Consider the following 22,176-nt stretch of genomic DNA (forward strand, 5'->3'; position numbering starts at 1 on the left):
GAGATCATGACCTGAGCCAAAGGCAGAGGCCCAACCCACTGAGCCACAGGTGCCCCTTCACATTCATTTTTAACTAGTTAATGGGCGGTGTCCTTTTTAAAATTTTCCCCTCTTAGTAATTGCATTTTTAATAAAACAATGTACATAATATATTTTTCTTGTAGATAATGAAAAACAGATATGCTTAACTCATCACTTGCTGAATTATCACAATTAAAAATTACTGCATTGTTAATTAGTGAGATTTTACCACCTAGTCAATGTAAAACCTTGCTTTTGAAGTCAGTTGTACTGGGTAAATTCAGGCATAATTTGGAATTCCATTTTAACATGGCTTGCCTAGATTACCTAGATTTGATTATACAAACTTGCTGAAATATCCCAATAACAGCACAAGCCCCTTACACGCCTTGCTGGCATCATAAACAAGTTACACTCTACTGATAATTTATTTTGTTTGGTTTTTTGTTTGTGTTATTTGGGTCCTTGCTTAAGCTAATATTGAAGTTTATTTGCATAAAGGAATGACCTACATTCTGGGGAGATGGCCCACCTGTTCTAAAATAAAGGGTATACTAGCACGAGATGAAAGCAATAACCGTCATTCTTCTAGAGAAAAGCCACACAGAAATAGCTAAGAGTTGACTTTTGAACCACAGAAGGCTAGTAGCTCTCAAAGGGATCTTATCAGTCATTTAGTCTTCCCTTCATTTAAAGTTGAGGGTGCTGGGGGCACCTGGGTCACTCAGTCAGTTAAGGTCACTAAGCTGGCTCAGGTCATGATCTCAGGGTTCTGGGATTTAGCGCCACATCTTCAGGCTCCCTGCTCAGCTTGTGCTGTGCTCTCTCTCTCTTAAATAAATAAGTTAAAAAACAAACAAACAAAAAAAACACAACCAGACTTGAGGGTGCTGAAACCCAGAGAGGTGAAATGATTGTCCAAAGTCACACAGCTTCCCAGCAGAATGAATGATCCAGGTTTCTAGGATCTTTTCTAAGAAAAGATCCTAGATATTTGGAGGGTAAAGGAGAATTCTGAATTCTGCTCTTTTCCCTCCAAACATTTCTTTCTTCCCATCCATGTTCTTTCGTGGAACAAACCCCTGTAGACCATGATTTTGCAGTACAGCCAGGCAGAGAGGCAATGTGTGCGATGTGTGGAGACATCCTCCCAACTTCCCCCTCAAGTCAGGCCCCACACTCCTAAACACCTCTTGAATCCACCCACTTCCCTCCACTCCACCACCACTGCCCCCGTCAGCCCTGGCCTCTCCTGCGGAACCACTGCCAGAACCTCCCCTGTGGCCCTCCTGCCTCCGTGGCAAGTTTAGGTACACTCTCCACACAGGATTCAGAGGAAGGGCCTAATAAATAAATCACCTCCTGTCACTCTCCTGCTTTGAGGCTCTTAGGATAAAATCCAAAATCTGTAATCAGATATACACAGCACCACCTGGTCGGGTTGAGAGTCCACTGCCCTGCCCATGCCGCCCATTTCACAACGCTGTCCTCTGGTGCACTTCACTCCAGGGCACCAGACCAACCCAACCCTCATCAGGACAGCTCAGGGTGTGGGCCACTACTCCTTCCTCTGCTTTGTACTGTTCTTCCCTCCTTCCTTCCTCCCTCTCCCTTCCCACCATCTCTCTTTCTCTCTCTCTCTCTCTCTCTCTCTCTCTCTCTCTCACACACACACACACACACACCCCTCTTGCATGGGTAAGTCTTATTTACAAGCCCTAGTTGCCATGTGACATCCTCCATCCAGGTGGCCTTGTCTGCCTACCTTCAGCAGTTCCTCCTTCCCACAACTGCTTTGTTCCTTCTGCCACATTGTTCTATTGCCCACTTAGCCTTCTCTTTAATGATGGTTGCGACTTATATTTACTTGTGGAAAGAGCTTCCTTAGCTAGATTTTAAGTTCTGGTAGAGGTCAAGGCATGTGTACCCAGATCTTAGTACCGTTTGGGCCTATAGTACAGACTCAATAGTTTTTTTTTTTTTTTTTTTAATAAAATGATGAATCAGGAAGTAGACCATGGATTTTTTAAGGTCTGACACACCTGGATTCAAGGACCCTCTTCCTTATAACCTAGAGGTGTGACCTGGGCCTTGTTATCTATTCTCTCTACTTTAGTTTTCTTTTCTAAGATTTTATTTCATTTATCTGACAGAGACAGCAGCACAGGGAACACAAGCAGGGGGAGTGGGAGAGGGAGAAGCAGGCTTCTCTCAGAGCAGGGAGCCTGATGCGGGGCTCGATTCCAGGATGCTGGGATCATGATCTGAGCCGAAGACAGAGGCTTAACAACTGAGCCACCCAGACACCCCTAGTTTTCTGTTCTGGGATGATCCCAGTACCTTTCTCTAGATTGTTGGGAGACTTAGGGGCTATAATGCAGGTTAACTGACTCCTACCAACTAACACCCTAACAGTTCTTTATGCAGCCTGCCTGCCTTGTCTTTTCATCGCCAATAAAACCTAAATGGGTAAGAGGGTTAGCTTTGATATTCCTTCATTCATCTAAATCCTACCTTTGGGCTAATAAGTTTGTAAAACTTCAGCATTAAAGGAATCCTTGAGTACCACTGATGTGTTCTTATCAGCAGCACCCACATCCATTCTGAAATCACCAGGGGAACAGTGCCCATGAGTGATGGGGTCAGGTTGTAAGGGGGCTGTAGGATCATGGCAAGGCTTTGGGGTTGAATCTTGGCAAGGTCACTGGGGCTCTCAGACCTTCAGTGAGTTTAACAGTTCAGCGCATTGATCTCTTCAAATGTAAAGATTAACACTGACAGATGGGAATTGGGGGGCACTTACTGACTTTCAGTAAATTCTTTGTATTTTCAGGAGGAGGAGGATGGTAATGATAAGGATGATTAGAAAATGGGAGGGAAAGATCTCATTGTGCATTGTTGTCAAGGATTAGTTACCATTTATACAAACTTACTTGGAGAGTTTCCCACAGGTGACAGCTATGACTGCAATCAGATTTTTATTTACCGCCCTGCATTCCTTTTCCTTAATCACCTGCACCTCCCACCACCTCCTCTCAGATTTTTAGCCTAAGCAGCCTCACATCTCTGTCCTCTACAAACCCTCTCTACCCCCAATCCACATTTCTTTGCAACTTTTGCAGAAAAGAAGTAAGAGGAGAACCAGATATCTGTTCTTCATTTGATTTACTGCCTGGTTGCAGTAGCCTGCATTCAGTTCTTCTTAGCTGAACAGAGTTAGAAAAGACCTCGGGCCTTACATCCCCCGAAGCCCCCATTTGCCCCGTGGGCAGATGAAGGCCAGAGGGTGGACTGACCTTGGAGGCACTGTGGTGTTGCAGCCACAAAATGAGCTCTGAGGTAAGACCTATCTTGATTGGAATAGAACTTCCACCAGTTCCAAGCTATCTGGCCTCAGTTAAGGCAACAGAATCTTTCTGAACTTCCTTCCGTCCCTCATTTATGAATTAGAGCTACTAGTTCCAAGTTGATAAGGTTAGGGAAGAATTACACAAGTTTTTAAAGATTTTCATATGTATGTAAGAATGTATTTACAAAGGAATGAGGTGGAGAAAAGAAGATATAAGAAAAAGGCCTAGGAGAATGTTCACGGGCTCTCGATTCATATGTCGGTCTTTGTCCAGAGTTACAAAAGTGGGTAAGAGATGTAACGGGGGCTTGAACATGCCTCCTAACTTTAAGCAGTTTCTACCTCATTCCATGTCACCCTGTCTGAGCCCAGGGCCAGGGATTATTTTGTTGGTTGATCTTCCTGGCTGTTTATTATCTGCTTATTCTCAGAATGGTCTGCTATGGGTTAAATTTAGTACTTTAAACAAATCATGTCCCTAAACCCCCGATAACACTTGGCCTATTCCTTCAAAACCTTCAAGATATTAGAATGAATTTTAGCATGGAATCATGGGATAAGCATAAAGACTGATACTATCCCTTTGTTACTACCTAATCCCCACAGATGGGGTACCTGGGTGGCTCATTCAGTTAAGCGTCTGCCTTTGGCTCAGGTCATGATACCAGAGTCTGGGATTGAGGTCTTCATCGGGCTCCCTGCTCAGCCGGTAGCCTTCTTCTCCCTCTGCCTGCTGCTCCCTCTCTCTTTCTCATAAATAAATAACATTTTTTTAAAAAATCCCAACAGAAAGCATGATGAATGCACGATTCCATCTCCATTGCTATTCATCCAAAGTTCTGAATTCTAAGTGGTGCTAAGTGCAGCCTAGAATTATTCAGATGCTGGCTCTTCTTCAAAGACCTTCCAGTCCACAGGCAACCAAGAACCTGTTTCTTTGACCTCTCTTGGAAGTTGCCTGCCTGCCTGGCCTCTCAGGTGGCACAAGCCACTGTCTCTCAGACCTCCTCAACCACTGCTCCCTGAAATTCTCCTCACAGTGACCACTGAAAAGCTTTCTTTTTTTTTAATGTATAGTTAGTGGTACTGCTAGGAAATTAGAGTAATTGAGAGGCAAGCCTGAGTCACCTTAAGAATCTCCCTAAGAAATGGTTCTTTATCATTTCAGGTCAGAAAACTAATTGTTCTGGATCCTAAGAAACGCCTGACTACCTTCCAAGCTCTCCAGCATCCATGGGTCACAGGTAAAGCTGCCAATTTTGTACACATGGATACTGCTCAAAAGAAGCTCCAAGAATTCAATGCCCGGCGCAAGCTCAAGGTAAGATAGGTTTTGTTTTGCTCTGTTTTGTTTTGTGTTTTTTCTTTGTTACTCTCTTTCTTAGCTTGAACTATTAAAGATAATTCCATTATTCTTCATCTAATAATATTATTCATCTCCTGTAGTACCAGGGAAAATCTTGCCTTGAAATCCCAGCAATACTTGTGTAAAGCCACTGACAGTCATGATATTCTCTCGTAAGAGTTCATTGTTAATAAAGGGAAATGCGTTGCAGGTTGAGAATTACTCATCAAATATATAATCACTGCTTCTCATTTAATTAAGACTGTACTGCTTCAACAGCATTGCTCAGGAAACTGATACTCATTTTAAAAGTTGCCTTCTTTCTAAATAAGTGGAAAATGGGAAACTTTTTAAAAAACTGTATCTTGTAATATAAAGAAATTCCCATACTTGATAAAATTAAAATACAATTGACCTTTGAACAATGCTGGGGTCAGGGGCACCAATTATTCAACACAGTTGATCTATGTATGACTTTTGACTCCCCAAACACCTAATCACTAATAGCCTACTGTTGACCGGAAGCCGTTACCAATAGCAGTCAACACATATTTTGGATATTATATATATTATGTGCTGTATTCTTACAATAACACCTAATTTTTTCTTAATGTTTTGGGTATTTCTAGGCTGCACACTTTGTAAGTTTTTTCAAATTGTTACAGATCTCCAAAAAATTTTTCAGTGTGTCTGTTGAAAAAATCTGCACATAAGTAGACCCTTGTAGTTCAGACCCATGATGTTCAAAGGACATCTGTAATTCACATGACGTAGATATATAAGATATATCTAAAGTATAATTCTTATGATATATCCAAAATATATCTTTGTATAGTATATATATGGAATATATATTAGATGGGTTTCTCTTAATAATGGTGTTTAGGACTTACTATATCTGCAGAGGATTTCAGAGAACAGATGAGGGTCAAAAATAATATTCTATTTAGCCATCACTTATAGGCTGATAAAGACTAAATAAACCTTAAAAGTTGTGCGATCAAACTGCTTTGAAATACCTTGGATTAAATAACCTTGACATAACCCAGGACTTCTCAAACAAACTTGACTGTGGAATTCTTTTGTTGTGTAATACTAGTGTTCCATGAAAACACTTTGGGAAACGAAGTCCAAAATATCTGAAAACAAATGTAAGCTTTCATTTGTCCAGATGATTAAATACAGTAGGCCTGAAATTAAAAAGATTTTGCTGTTCATTCTTCAGAGCAGTTTCCATTCAACCATCTTGGAATATATTTTGAAAATATACAACAGATAAAACAAACTCCCTAAATGCAAAGGTGAGATGGAGCTCTGATTCAAGATTTTAAGTGGAAGTAACACCTGACACTTTTCTGTTTCCCATCAGGCAGCAGTGAAGGCCGTAGTGGCCTCTTCCCGGCTGGGGAGCGCCAGCAGCAGCCACAGCGGCATCCAAGAGAGCCAGAAGGCTAGCCAAGCATCATCTCTGACCCAGGATGGCAGTGAAGATGTTAAAGCTATTTTGGAAGGAGAGGAAGTTCAAGGAGGTGGGGCCCAAGTGGCAGCTGAGGGGGCAGAGGCTGAGCTGATGAAGGTACAGGCCATAGGGGAAGTAAAAGATGCTGAGAGAAATGCTACCAACATGGTGCCCAAGGCACTAGAGGATAGGATAGAGGTGGCTGACCTGGAAATAGAGGAGGGCTTAGCAGAGGAGAAGCTGAAGGCCACGGAGGAAGCAGCAGCCCCCAAGGAGGGGCAAGAAAACCCAGCTCTGGGATTTGGAGCTCAGCAAAATGATGTGATCCTGCCAGAGTACTGATCTGGTTTCTTCTCAATCTAGAAGTCAAATTCTGGCATCTTATGCATTTTGTCCTTCAGCAAGGAAGGTGTGGAAGCATGATATGCACTATAGTGATTCTGTTTTTTGAGGTGCAAAAAAAAATACATATCTATCAGTTGGTAATCCTAAATTCATGCATGTGACTGCTTTATGAAAAAATAGTGTCTTCGATGGTATGCAACGGATACCTAATGTCGAGGAGTTAAATTTGAAATCACAAGTAAACACAACATAACATTTAAAAACATACATGTTCAGGGACCAGTAGCACACATTGAAGTAACTACTAAATTGTTATTGCTTTGAAAACCTAGTCATCATGCATCCTTTGGATTTCTTCATAAAGCAGTAATTCCTTTCGACTCTCGCTTCACTAATATTAGGTAGTGCTCTAAGATGTGTTCCCATTGCATTCACGATATCATACTTTTCAATGTGCTCAAACTGTCCAATGTGTTCAAACTGTTTACAAGGAGATGGTTACAGGCTACAGTTTCATGATACGTACAAAAAAAAAAAATCCCCACTTACAATGGTAAGAAATTGAAGCATACTTAAGGGTCATGAAACAGAATGCAATTAGAGCTTATGTAGAGAATGCTTTCTTATTTTGTCCTTACTTATACATACTATATTATGAATAACCCAAAACGTCCTATCACAAATCACTGCCATTTTACAATCCTGGAGAAGGTATTTTACAAACTCCTGCTGAGGAATGTATTCCTTCCTTCCCCTGCTAATGGCAGTTTCTTTCTCATGGAGAACAATTAAGGTGGGCTATGGAAATTGAGGGAAGAAGAGGGGCTAAGACCTGAACTTACACTCACAAAAGTTGACTGCTTGTCATTTTTATAAAATTGGATTTACTCATGAGTTTGTACAACTTTAAAGACAGTGACAGTTTTATGGATAAACTCTACAATTATCACGTTTCAAATATTCAGAAAAATCTACCCCACAGGCTGGTGTCCTATGTCTGAATAGAGTGAGAATAATATTCCATTATAAGATCATTCATTATAAACTTAACTAGATTAAGGAAACTTTTGTTTGTGAAATTCCTTTTTTCCTTCAGTTGATAGTTACCTTATGAACTATTGCTTTTGAACTAAAGATATTTCTGAAAATCTGTTTTCTCTTTTATTCATACTTGGAATAGAATTGCCCAAATTTTACCATGTAATTTTTAGTTTCCATGCCAAGAAATTTAGGACAGTGCAGCATTTTATTTACCTCAAAAAAATGAAAAGAAAGCACTGATTTCAAAGCAGACTCATGAGAAACTGTAATTATTAGACCTAATAATAGAATTATTAGACCTAATAATTCACCATGATTTTTTTCAAAGTATTTTTCTTTGATTTTCATATGAACACTTTCCCCCCATAGAAATCACACTTAAATTCCAAGGACCTCTATTTCTAGCTTGAGTTGAAGTGAACATTTTTATCGATTTATGCATCACAATTTTAAGTTTCCTCAGTTTTAAAAAAGAAATATTCTCAAAGACCAAAATAATGGACAGTAAAAATGACTGTCACAGAAAAATCCTTATCAAAAAAAGATCTTAAATTATTTTGGCTCTTCCTCAAAACTGTGAAATTGGAAAACGAAATTAAATCTCCGGTTCCTGGGGGCTACTGGACCTTGGGAGACATTCTGCTTTCCAAGTGCAAAACTTCCTTCTTGAAAGAAGAAAAGGTAGGATTTCTCATCATCCCTCTTTTAGGGGCCTGGCAGTTGACCAACGTGGACAAAGGAAAAAAGCCCTTAAGGGAACATCATCTGGGTTCAGAAGAACATTTTTTGTTTTGATTTATTTTTATTAGCTAGTGGAGAGCACTTATCCTCTTCCCCATTTCTCTCCTTCCCTCTTTATCCTCGGAATTTCCATGTTAGTAATTGTAAAGGGCTCACTATTTTTAATCTTTAAGAATGCCTTTTTCACTAAGCATTAACATTTCCATGTAAGAAGGGCATTGCCTGGTATACTTTTCCTAATGAGACTTAACAGGCATGCAGGGTAAGTGTCCCATATATTGGCAAAGGAAAGAAGAGAGGGAAATGGATCTTCTTAGAAGTGGTAATTAGTTGGAAGATCAGTACATACTGCCCCTCCTGGCCCACTGTTCCAAGGGAAGGCAGTTGTCCTGTCATTCCATTGCTCAGGCCTTACTGTGCCTCTGGGCCCCGTGTAGCAGGAGCCATGAAGAAAGACAATCTTAAATTCTTTTCCCATTAAAAAAAGTCTAACTGGAATCCCACTGGTGTTTTTCAAACTTTAAGAGCTCATTTGTCCCACAAATGCATAAATAAGGTAGAAATTAGAATAATACGATTGTAGAAGTTATCATCTAGAACAAGTACTGTTATTCCAATGGATAATCAATATGAAAACTCAATGAGATATTTTGAATTTTGAATTTTTATACTAAGTTTTCAAAATCAGGAGTACATGTTATACTTTTAGTACATCAAGTGCTCAATAGCCACATGTGACTAGTGGCTAATGTATTAGAACAAAACTGTTCTATAGTAATTCTTAAGCAAGATGACACATGGATTGCCAATGCTTGGATTTGAGCTGCCTCAGTTTCACACAGATGAGCTGGTAGGAGGCCAAAAAGAAAATGGTTCAGAAGTGTCATAGACTGAAATAAGTGAAAACTCTTGGCCACATCTGCTTAATCGTGTGCTTCAAAGGGATGTTTCCCAACACGACTTTTAGAAAACAGTACTTTCCTGGGCATTGCAAAATTGTCTGTTGGCTACAATCCTTCGAATCCTCCTTTGGGCCCTGGAATCTTGACCACCAGCTAGAGTCTCCTGAGTAGTCAATAGTATTTTACATAGTATGAATAGTATTCATACATAGTATGAAAATTTGCTGTGAGCAAACCATGGGCCCCCATTCAGGAGGGAAGGCACAAAAAATGTTAATAGGATTTTGTAGGGCTGGACTAAGCTGGGCATCATTTTCTAACAGGCAATCTTTCTTTCTACAAATCTACTGAAACATACTAAATTTGCATGATAAAGATTATATGATGAGGAGGAGGATGATATCCCAGTAACCCCCAAAATGGGAATGATCACCGGCTGGCACTTTTTAGATTTCCTTAGAACGATTTAATCAACACTGCCATTATACATGGATTCAAAAGACTTAGAATTTTCTTACATACTGCTATTTTAGAATAATCCTCAAGGTTCTATAGCCATTTTTAGTGGCAAACTTAAAAAAGAAAGGGATAGCTTGCCTTTTACTGTGACCTCAATTACATAGTATTTTAAACACATTTTGTAATTTAGAATGTCTAGCAATCCTTATTTCCAGTTTTACATGCAAGGTAACTGCTGGTGGGTTGCCTACAGACCGAAGATTTAAAGAGAGCCATTTTGTTTCATAATTCAATTTTTATTCCACAGAAGCATCTGGTTGCATTTCAAATTGGAAAACAGAAGTAAATGCCAGAAAAGGCAAAGAATAAAATTAGTAAATCATTTATTCGGTTTTAGGATTGTTCTTGCAAAGTAAATGAAAAAAGAAAAAAGGAAAAAAAGTCAACGAAGTGAATCAGCACTCGGTTTTTCTGGATGAAGGTTGATGCCACATAAAACTGAAATAAATATAATGAGCAGAGTCATTTACATAACTACAATGCCATTATGTAATTTACTTGTCATTGCAGAGTATTCGGTCTGGTTATGTAGGTCTACTTCAGACGGTGCAAAGTTTCCAGACATTTGCCTACATAATAGGATTTGTAATATCCTTGCAATTACTGTCTATTAGGTCATATTCCAATTTCCTTAATGTTCATCATGGATATGTTCCTGATTAGGGTCATTTTTATCATCTGAGCATTTACTGGTTAAATACTGCTTAATGGCTAGAATCTCTGTATGTCATCGGTGTTTTTTAGAAACATTTATGTGCATGCAAACACAATGGCATTATAATATTCATAACCATATGATAAGCAGAAATGTACCCAATAACTTTCTATACATTTTTTTTAAAGTCCTTTTCTTCCCCTGGCACAACTCAGGGTGAGTTTCTGGCTCCTTGACAAATAAGGGAAAAAAAGACCACTGGAGAGATACCAGCTACCCACCATGGTTACCAAGTTCAGCATTTTCTCTTTCTACATTCTGATCTACTAAGGGCCAGTTTTTGTCGTTATTACTCTTTTCAGATATCACCTGAGGTCAGATAATACAATCTCAGCTCACAAAGCCCAACCATTTATATACTTATCTTGGAGAGCAATAACAAACTTGACTAATTTATGTTGGCTTGTTTAAAATTCCGATTTTCATAAATGCTTGTGATATACTCTAGAGGATTTGATTGCATGATTTTAACATCCTTCAAGACTCAGCCTTTTCCCTATCACCTGGCCCAGAGGTCCACCTAGAGCAAGATGGAAGCCTTGAATGAGAGCGGACCATCTGACACCTTTGCAGGAATCAGACATTACTCAGAAGACTCCAGGTGTCCGACCTGGTGGAGCTTAAATGAGCCAAAAATGGAAAGAAAGCTCTTCCCATGCCATGACTGAAAGTGATGCTATTTGAATATTGGTATATTGCCATTATTCAGTAATGAAAAAATGGGACTCCACCAGTCAGCTACCCTTTCCCATATCTTGGTTTGCTACCACTTGTCCCAAATCAATGTTTTGTTCCCTCCTTCTGGCTGTCAGGCTGCCCTCTCAGCTTGTGATATCTTCTAAAACCTGGAAGGAAGATCCCAGACTTGCTGGAGAAATGCAGGGCCCTTGGTGGCTCAGAATTTAGTCTGAAACTCTGAACAGCAACGCTAAGGCTACACAATCATGCTTGTTCTTAATAGTTATTTTCAGCACATTTTGAAGATTGACCTGGAAAATCCATGGATATGGAATGTTTACATCTGTGTAATCTTTGCTATGACCCATTGTTAAAAATGACAGCTATTTAATCTTCAGTCATTTAAAAATAGTATTTCTTTTCCATTTAGGAGGTTATTTGGGGGCACTCAAATACAATAGGCTTCACATTAGAATTTTTGAAAGCTGTTTTTTCCCTAAGTGTTCTCACTTTGACAACAATTTGTGGATAAAAATCTACTAGGTTGGTCCTTTCTTTGTCCTTTCCTTGAACCATGTATAGTAGTTCATCTGGTTTGTAAAAGATAAAAATATGACTATAAATTGAATACTGTCATAACTGCCTCCTGTTAACCTGACCTGTTTTATTGCCTATCATGTAGCAACTCATAGTAACATAGAGTACAAATAGCATATTCTTACTTTTTATAATCGAGGTTATTACTTGAGTTATAAGTTCTCAAGGTGTTTCTATTCATACACCCTTCGTCTCAGTATTATTCCATATTTCTCAGTCGTCCTAAAGCCAAAAAAATTATCTAACATGTCTATTTATTAATTAGGTAGGCCCACACAACATAATAGTAGTATTGTATTCCGTATCTGATAGATACTGCTCTATTTCCCTTGAAATTTTAAAATTTCTTGTGAGTTCACTGAGTGGGAACAGCAGACGGGTTTAAGTAATTCCTTATGCCAAGTGAACTAAGCGTATCAAGGAGAAAGTATTATTAGTATACACATGAGTTAGAAGCTACTGTTTATACTTTCTTATTTGAATATCAATCATTCTTTTATCTATGTTTTTTATGAAATACACATAAAACTTATATGTACATCTTTAAAAAAGCAATTTCCACATCATTACCCAAGGAAATAACTTTAAATCTCCAAAGAACGATTTTTAGGAATGAGGCAAACTATGGTTCACAGACCAAATCCACCAGAGGCCTGTTTTTATAAATAAAGTTTTTATTAGAACACGACAGTGCTCATTTATTTATATATTGTCTGTTGCTTTCACACCACTAGGACAGAGCTGAGAAATTTTAAGAGACACTGAATCGGATTGTCCAGCAAAGCCTAAAATGTTTCTCTCTCTACCAGAAAACAAAACAAAACAAAACATTAAACAACAACAAAAAAAAACAAACCTGATGACCCTGGTCTTTCAAAGCACTAGATGCTTTTTTGCTGACATCTAGGCATATTGATTCCCATGGTTTCCTCTACTAAGCTTAAGGTTCTTATTCCCAGAGGAAGCAGGAGAGCTTTGTTTCTGTTGCAGATGGCCTCACAACAATAATTGTGCTGTATGTACAACATAACAATGAAATATCCCTACAGAACTAAAAATTCCAAATTGCATCATTCCTGAAAAAAGAAATTTAGAGTATGAAATGACCTGGTTAAGAAAGAGGAGAATTAAAAAGATTTCTAGCATTTTGAGCATGTTTTAGAAATTCGATCACTATATTTAAAATCATGAAAATGATTTCTTATACTGATATTTGCTCACATTTAAGTCAATCTTCAGCTGTTACTTCAGTAAATGAAGAAATAAGAGTGCCCTTTGGTTCTGAATCCTTCAGAATGTTCTTAAGTAATTTTATATCTGCTGGATTTTCATTTAATCATTTTTAGGAAATAATATGCTTTATTATTATGTAGCTTTCTATGACCATGGCAGGGGGAGGCAGACAGCCAATTCTTTTATGTAAGGAAGCTACTTTCCAATCTCAGTGATCTGGGAGATACTTCATTTCTTTGAAAAGAGAGGGCCTTGAATAAATACTCGCTTTTACTTTTCTCACATATTCAGAAATCCAAGGAGGGTGCGGTACTTAGTCTATTTGTGTCACAGAGAAATGATTCATTCCACAATATCTGCCTTAAGGGAAGCAGATAGCCCAGATATTGAGAAATGTAGGCATCCATGACCTTTGTTGACTTTGAACATCTGTAGCCAAAAGGTTACAAATGAGGTCTTGCCTAGAAAACCTATTATCAGCTTATTATCAGGAACATCTAAGATAATGTCATGACTGACTAAACAATATGCTGTTTTCTTTAAACTGTTGCAATAATTAATAAGATGTATCACCAGGATACACTATAGAACTCAGGATAAAAAAAGAGATGAATTTTCTGCTCCCTCCTCACAGTTCCTGTATGTAAGGAGACTTCCGTGGAATGGGAAAGGGAAGAGATAAAAAGATTAGTAGGAGTCCATGGTCCCACCTGCCTATTTTTATAAATGATCAGTCAGACCTTAAAGGCAGTTGTTCAGACTTAAATTTACATTTCTACATTTCTCTCAATAATTGGGTCACTGCTTCCCTTAGAAATGAATAAAGTCAATAGCTAAGTTTCTTCTCAGAACCAGACACTAAACAGTAGTACTAGGTTAGGGGATATTAGGCCTACCTCACAAGCACATTTTAAGGAAATTCTGTGCCAATTTTTAAGCTCTCCAGTATGTCCCAGGCACCCATTGTCTCAGTAAATTTTCACTGATAAACACTTATATATGATGAAGTAGTTTAGAGATGAGCCCAGTGCTCCCCTCTAGGAATGAGCTTTGTAGTTGGAAGAGAAAAAATACAGGTGTACATACATAACCTGTGCTAAATCTAAGCAGGCAGTAAGTCCTCTAGGGATGCAAAGGAGAAACTCCCTTCTGCCTGTAATGATGCTCCAGGAAAGCTTCATGGGAACACAGGCTGGATGTGAAGGATGGGGAGAAGCTTTGCAGAGAGGGAAGAAGGCAGCAGGTTTGGCTGAGAGATCTACAGAGTGGAGAAATGCCAGGCCCATTGGTGAAGGAACAGCACCTATGTGAAAGACTAAACTCTACAGGGAAATGTTACTAAGTCTGCAGGAAAGTCTTGGATCTTGTGCAAAGTTTAAATTAGACCTCCTTTCTTAGTCTGGGTAGATAAGTGTGCGGCATTTCCTCAGAGCATCTAGCCCTCTGTGATCTCCTATATAGAGATTGGTTAATTTGGTGCATTCCTAAGTAGAATAAAAAAAATCAGCCAACACATCAAAGACATTTTTCAAGTCACCTGTTGAAGCAAATCCTGTCACTAAAAACAATAGCATACAATGAGTGATTTCTGAGTAAGCTTTGCAAAACCCCAATATCTGAAGAACTCCCTGGGACTCTAGAACATCACCTAACCACCTGCTGAAGTTTTGCCAGTAGAAGCCCACGTCACGGTTCCTTCTGTCATAGTTATTTTCACCTTTAAGTTATCAGACCTGAAAGGACAATCCCCATTGGGATAGAATCACACTTGAAAGTTTAGACTTCAAGATGACTTGTAATAAAAAGTTAAGTCTCTGGCAACAAAATGTGTAATTTTCACAACTGCTTTCCCCAAACATCAAGCTGGTCCTCTCAAGGCCTCTCTCTTACCTCCCCTCCCTTTTGTCTCTTGATATACCCTTCTATAAATCCCTTTTTACATCACTCACTACAGGCAGTATTTGACTTCCATCTTCAAGAAATTTATTTTTTAAAAATATTTACCGAGTCAGATTACACCTTATATATCCTTTTAGTAGTCTTGCCACGTTGCTTGGCTCAGATATTGTCTATGATTAGTGAATGGCTGCATCAGTCCTCAAGGCCAATGAAACAAGGTTGGGACAAAGAAGGGACAAAGGTTGACTATGATTCCAGGGATGGAAAAGAAGCAAAGACAGATACTGTCTTAAGAGATATGAAGAGAAGCTAAGAGCTACTGTGAATGCATAGAAAACCCAAGTTAGCGGGTATTGAGAAAGGAATACTTCTTACCGGGGTTTTTCAGGCTTGTGAAATGATCTGGTATGTCTTTTCTCCTCTGACCTAGAAGAAAAATTTATACTTGTGCGTTGTTGAAAGTTTCCTGGACTAACAGGACATAAGCTCAGAGCAGCACCGAGGATTTGATTGACAAGTACTGTTATATACAGGGGAACCTCCATGTGCAGTAGTTTGGACTGCCAGTCATTAGCTAGAAATAAGTGCATGTAGGATTGGGGGACAAAGATAAAGTATAAATATTTCAGTTTACTCAGCCAAGGTCACAGGCCACCTTCCCAATGTCTGACTGAAAAGTACTGAAAAAGGAGCTGTGAACATTTCATTTCTAAAATCTGTCAAAATGGTGCTATTGACTCCTTCATACAGAGATCTATTACAATATTTTTTAGATAAACATGTAAGCTGACCTAGGCCATAATGTAAATACAGAAAATGCTTGTAGAGAATTCATCAAAATCATGCCTGTTTGCTTTTGATCAGCTTCCCTATTCTTCAGTGCAGTGACTGACGGTGAGTCCCTGCTCCCCACAGATGGGACACAGAGTCCTTGGCGCTCTCAGCGGCCCAAAGCCTGGGGCAGATGACATGAGAGCCGTAGACAACTGCTTCTTCTTGGACTCAGGTTGGATAACCTGATTAAATGACTAAACATGCTCATTTTTTTGGTGTTTCCTAGGAACATGAAAGAAGATGTGGCATGTGGCAGGGCCAATGTTACTTTGTGTTAAGTTCACCCAGCTATGTCAGAGCATGCCAAAAGAAGCATATCCCTCCCTACTGCGAACTCTGTAAAGCAATTTGCATGTATGGTATGATAATAAATCATGTAAGAGCCCACCAAAAGCTTGCATTCTGTCATTTGAAGCATTACTGAAATTTGAGAGTGACATGATGGACATTTTCCGTACCTGTGAAATAGAGAGTTGAATTATTTTCCCATTCTCTGAAATAAAATTACACTTTGAATTTCACAGCATCTTTAAACACTATACGGTGATGTCATGAAAATCATAAAATTATTATAATTAAAAGGGGACTTTATTCATTATTTAATCCAACAAGCTCATTTTTATTAAAGAGAAGTGAGATCCAGGGAGGTAATGACTTATTGGAGGTCACAGTTAGTGGCGAGAAGAAAACAGATCTGGGTTGCGCATCTCCTAGCCTAGTGCTCTCACTGCTGGAAAATCAGTTCACTGGATAAAAGTTAAATGCAGCATTTCATAGAAAAACAGATTTCCCATTATAAAAATTTGAAATTATAGAAAAGTACAAAGTCACCATAACACCTTCCAAAGGCAAGCATTGTTGTTTTTCCTTTAGCATTAGTTTACTTTTTTCTTACAGACTTATAATCATATGGTAAATTTTTTGTACCAACATATCCCTATAGCACAACCATCTATATAATAATGTTCACAAAAATTTATTATAGTTGCATAATGATTCAGTCTCAATTCTTTTTCTTTTCTCAGTAATAGTATATAAAGCCTTTTCTGTGTTGTGGAAAATCTATCCTAAGGAAATAATCCTGATGTGGAGTTGCTAGATCAAATGGTATTTAATGGTCACTTCATGATGCTTGCAAACCCACAGGACCTGAGAATGAGAGGCAAAAAAGTGCACGTTCACTCTGAAGAAGCTGATTGCATGAGTTGTAAAAAGAACTGCAAGTCTTGAGCGTGGCCCTTCAATCAATCGTTTGTATGAAACATCTGAGGGGAAAGGGCTTCCTCTCTGAACTATAGCTTGCTATTACCATTAGGTCCAAAATCCTTGCTTTCTTGAGAAGATACACTTATTCTAAACAGTGATTTCTCAACTGAGGGAAATGCTAGAGGGAAAAAAAAAAAAAAAAAAAAGGAAAAAAAAAAAAAACCCTCTTCCATCTGCAAGTCCATTTTCAATTATATAAACATATTTTTATTTCAACCTTGTTTTTGTACAATCTCTGGACCACTTTAATAAAAAAAAAAAACAGCTGCTTTTTTATGCAAGGAATGTCACAAAAGCAAAATATAAGTTGGAAAAGAACACTATCCAAATAAGGAATAAAAAGCCTTATTTAGTACTTTCACACTACACTTCCAACATTTTTACCAGCAGAACAGTACAGCCCCTTAATTACCTGCACAGCTGATAACACAGCTCGCATGGCTCTACCCTCCACCTCCTGGGACACATTGGCAGTTCCTGTTTTCTGGCTATTTTCTGTCATCTCATAGCTTACCGAAGTCTTCGTCCATAGTAGATCCTTTGCTCCAGAGGAATAAAGTAACATTTTCTATTATTATCTGTAATATAACAGTATCTATTATATAATCTGAAAATATTATGAGGTAATAGAAACAAAGGTCATGTGTGTTGACCACCATGTGATGCCAGCCATTAATTAACCATGTACAGAAGAAGCTCCATTGCTTCTAAGGACAGGTATGTAATGTCTGCCATGAAAAAGAGGTCCAATAAATTTTTCATGAAGCAAATGACTACTTTCCTATTTTCATTTCTATTTTGGTAGTCTATCAGTCTCCTATTGACATCTGAAGGAGGCTTACACCCACTCTCCAGAGATGATCCACTAAAAGATGCTATGGTTGGCTATCCAAAGAATCATTCATCACCATCCCTCTCTTCAAGTGGCTGGAAATCCTTATGCTTGCCTCCCCAACCACCCCTTCAGCAACGGGTGATAGTCATGTGGCAGAGAGTACTGGAAAGGAAAGCTAGGTTCCTGGGAACCTAGGTACCTGGGAAAGTTTTTGCTTTCCTGATAAGAGACCAATGGGTGGTGCCCAGCCTTCCCCTGCTTCTTAACTTGAATGCACATGTAAGTTTCAGAGCTAGTCAATCGTCTTATCATTATGAGAGAAAGAGAACTGTAGAATCCTTGGCCCTGACATCTTTGAGCTGATAAACACCAAATTACCTATATCCAGATTCATTATTAAATGAGAAAAATAACTTGGTTTGTTTAAACCATTTAATAATCATATTTTCTACTGCATCCTGCCCACAGCATCATAATTACTTCCTGATAACAAAGATCGAGTCTCTTTGTGTTAACACTTCCAGCTTTCTTCAACTTCAAATGAAATGCTCACAATTTTTAATCAAGTTAACACAATTATTTAAATATATGTACAATGAACCCTGTGTATCTGTTACTATAAGGGAAGGACACCTTCATCATCCTGGTTATACAATAGCAAACGAAAATTCGGCAGTATTTGGGCTAATATTCTATGAGACTCTGGTGAGGGATTAGCATATGAATTATTAATCCTTATTTTCCAGTTTATATTTTTCTTTTATAAGAATATAAGGAGTGGGGCACGTGGGTGGCTCAGTGGGTTAAGACGCTGCCTTCAGCTCGGGTCATGATCTCAGGGTCCTGGGATCGAGTCCCATATCGGGCTCTCTGCTCAGTGGGGGGCCTGCTTCCCTTCCTCTCTGCCTGCTTGTGATCTCTGTCTGTCAAATAAATAAATAAAATAAGGAGTTACATTACATATTACATATTACATTACTATTTTTCAATACTGAAAGTTAAAGCAACTTGGTTTGCATCAGTGATTTATTCTGATATTTTTCATACCAATTTAAAAATAAATACACAGCTTATTTATATTAAAACATGCTTTTAGTTTATTAAAGGTTCAAGTTTTACATACTGGCTCATAAAAGAATTATAAACTTCTTAAAAAATAAAATTTATATATAGTATAGCTTTTATTGAATTATATGAGATGAACTTTTGTTTATACATGTAAAATCTTTGGAAACAACAAAATAATGAAGAAACTAAAATTACAACTTCCTGTGTTTCTTGTATGCTCAGATCCCACCTTCTAGAAGCTGTTAAGTAAGAAAGGCAAGGGAGATATACCAGACAAGTGATTATCTGACACACATTCTGATGGAAACCTGGTAAAGTCTGCTAACTCCTCTGGGTTTCAAAATTTATCCATAAGGTGGAGAGAGCTGCAGGATCCATGTAAGTAAAAGGATCTGGATTTTAACCACTGATTCTAAAGGCACCAGTGTGCTCTTGAGTCAACAGGTAAAGCTCTTATATCAAAAGAAATGATTCATATCCAGAAGTTTGACAAACAATTAAAGGCTTAAATTGTACAATGTTTTCCTATTTTCCCCAGAGGCAACCTCAGTTACAAAATTTTTAGTTTGAAATGTGAAATTAATTCATCATGAGTGCTGATAATATGCCCTTCAGTCAGTAAAGAAAGGTGGAGGAGAGAGAAAAAGAAAGAAAAGTATTTTTACTGGGGGATAAATTTACATGTAGAAATCTACAATTTCAAATACATCCAACCTCAATGAACTGTAAAAAGAAGATACTCTAGCAGTTCATATTATACATCACTGCAGACACTAAGTTCCCACAATTATTTTTGCTAAGTATTGCACTAAACTTCAAGGGATAATCAAGAGTTATCAGTACAAACTAAAACTTCATGCAAAATATCACATGATAAATCACGATTTTTTTGTATGAAACTGATGTCCTTAAAAAAATAGGTAATGTGTACTGAAAACAGTACTATGCCAATATTTCCCGCATAAATAGGTTTCTAATGCAAACTAGCTATAAGCTAGAGAAAATAATCAACCACCCAACAAGGCAGACTATATTTTTTTGTTTCATTCATTGCCTTATGAAAAGGGTTAATTATCCTTAAAGGAAAAGGGCTTTTTTGGCTATAATTTTTATTTTATTAAGTTATTAACTGACTTATTTCTAACATTCAGAAGTCTCGATTTAGCAAGCACTGAAGGCTCCAGACCAGAAAACATTTTGTGTTTAAAAGTGTAATTCCATGAAATTCATTACTTCATACTGTAAAAAAGATAAATTAGTACATATACTACAGGTTTGTGCTATTCAGTGCAGACCAGTGGCCTGATGTGGATAATGTACTTTTAATGTGGCTAAACCAAATTAGTAAAATACACAACAGATTCAAAGAATTAGTACAGAAGAATAGTAGGAACTACCTTAATAATTGTTTACATTGATTACATGGTGAAATGGTAATATTTGGGATCTATGGAGCTAAATAAACTATATTATTAAAATTAACACCAGCATTTTCTTTTTATCTTTTTAATGTGACTACTAGGAAATTTTAAATTACATAGTAAATGGCTCACATTATTGTTCTGTTCTATAGCACTGCTACAGAAACAGCAGACTCAATTACATGTTAATATTAATCATAACCCGTATCATTAAATTTTTGTATAATTATGGTATTTGAGATAACATATTTAACCTATTATGCCTCTACGCTTAAAAACAAAACCAGATAAAACCTGCTCTAATCTTTTTCATCTTCTGTATATTGGCAAGTGTGCTAAACTTTGGTTAGAGATGAGTCAGCAAACAGGCAGAAAGGGTCTTTCTGGTTGATAGAAATGTTCTAAAATTGGATTGTGGTGATGACCGCACAACTATAAATGTATTCAAATCACTGGATTATATACTTCAAGCCAGTTAAGTTGTATAGCTGTAAATTATACCTCAATAAAGCTGTTTTTAAAAAAAAAAAGTGCCAACTAGAGCCCAGCAGATCTAAAGTGCAATCTAGAAACTGCATATAAATTTCTGGTGATTCAAATATTATTTTCAATCTATCATACAACTCAATATTGCAACAGATTTTTTCCATGAGGGTCCTTTTTTTTTTTTTTTTTTTTTTAAAGATCTTATTTATTTATTTGACAGAGAGAGAGAGAGAGAGATTGCAAGTAGGCAGAGAGGCAGGCAGAGAGAGGTCGGGGTCAGGGAAGCAGGCTCCCTGCTGAGCAGAGAGCCCGATGTGGGGCTCAATCCCAGGACCCTGCGACCATGACCCGAACCAAAGGCAGAGGCTTAACCCACTGAGCCACCCAGGTGCCCCCATGAGGGTCCTTTTAAGTGCAATGGATCTAATTCAACAGTAGATTATGTGATCACTAATTGAGGTATAAGTTGAAAAAGAGAGAATGTTAGAGTCGCTGAGGGGACAATTTATTTGCTTTAGGGGTACCCAGCTCAGGCAATCTTACCGCAAATGCCTCACACAGTCTGGGCACCCTATAATTGGACATCCATTGGCATTTCACCAAAACAGAATACTAGAATATTAAAAAAAAACTTATATTAATGAAGAAAAAGAAGAAGAAACAAAACAATGGTTACAGTTAGTACCACATAAAGAATTCACACTGAACAGGAAGATAGATTTCAAGACATGTGCCCAAACACAAATATAAATACAAACATTTGCATGGATATACTGAGTTGCCTCAAGGTCTCATTTAAGAAGTAAATCAGGTGATTATTCAAAAGCCAAAGAATCATCTGAAATGTTAAAATCATTCAGGAACGTTCATTTAAGGCCGCCACAGAAGCAAGGGACCTAATATAGTGCATGCTAGGTCTACAATGACTCATCCAGGCATGTGGAAAAATCTATGAATGTATTTGTTAAAGTTCCAGACTGAAGTTATGTCACAACTGTGAATGTTTATGATGTAGTTAGAAATACTTTATGAGGTGAGTGATACTTTAAAACTGAAACGTGAACATGGATCAAATAAGACTGAAAATGTGATTTTTTTCCTACAGAATATCTGATACTTCACAGAATTAAAAGCTATTTCTCGAGGGCTTATCTTAAGAAAAAAACAAACAACAAAATGAAACGTGAATAAAACTCTCACTGAATTTGCTTTCTAGACAATTTGCTGTTGAATATAGGATACCACCAGCCAGTTCACACAATCCAATCACTGTGGTGTCCCCAGCACATAGGTTTTTTGTACATTTTATTCATGCATAAATGCTTTTTAGACCTTCCAAAATAAATGCACAGAAAGACACAAATACATTTTTAAAGATATCCACAAAATAATGTTGTCTAGGTATCAAAACAATTGTATTTG

General features: G+C 37.8%; 2 protein-coding genes across 10 annotated transcripts in view; one reads left to right on the top strand and one right to left on the bottom strand.

The window, feature by feature from the left end:
• The window catches only part of CAMK4 (calcium/calmodulin dependent protein kinase IV), a 242,090-nt gene that overhangs the window by 216,837 nt on the left and 3,077 nt on the right, over positions 1-22,176 (top strand). For 2 of the 5 annotated variants that reach the window (XM_059418351.1, XM_059418355.1), the window contains exons 11-12: positions 4,539-4,691; positions 6,085-16,276. In XM_059418351.1, coding sequence (XP_059274334.1) covers positions 4,539-4,691; positions 6,085-6,516 — 585 coding nt within the window. In that variant the 3' untranslated portion in view covers positions 6,517-16,276. Of the gene's footprint in view, positions 1-4,538; positions 4,692-6,084; positions 16,277-22,176 lie in introns of those variants that run through there. The other 3 variants (XM_059418353.1, XM_059418352.1, XM_059418354.1) reach the window with 3 other exon arrangements.
• STARD4 (StAR related lipid transfer domain containing 4) overlaps positions 17,077-22,176 on the bottom strand; it is a 23,156-nt gene continuing 18,056 nt past the window's right edge. For 4 of the 5 annotated variants that reach the window (XM_059418356.1, XM_059418357.1, XM_059418358.1 and 1 more), the window contains exon 7: positions 18,937-21,366. In XM_059418356.1, the coding sequence (XP_059274339.1) occupies positions 21,238-21,366 (129 nt within the window). In that variant the 3' untranslated portion in view covers positions 18,937-21,237. Of the gene's footprint in view, positions 18,703-18,936; positions 21,367-22,176 lie in introns of those variants that run through there. The other variant, XM_059418359.1, reaches the window with a different exon arrangement.

This window comes from Mustela nigripes, chromosome 12 (assembly GCF_022355385.1).
Source record: "Mustela nigripes isolate SB6536 chromosome 12, MUSNIG.SB6536, whole genome shotgun sequence".
Classification (NCBI taxonomy): domain Eukaryota; kingdom Metazoa; phylum Chordata; class Mammalia; order Carnivora; family Mustelidae; genus Mustela; species Mustela nigripes.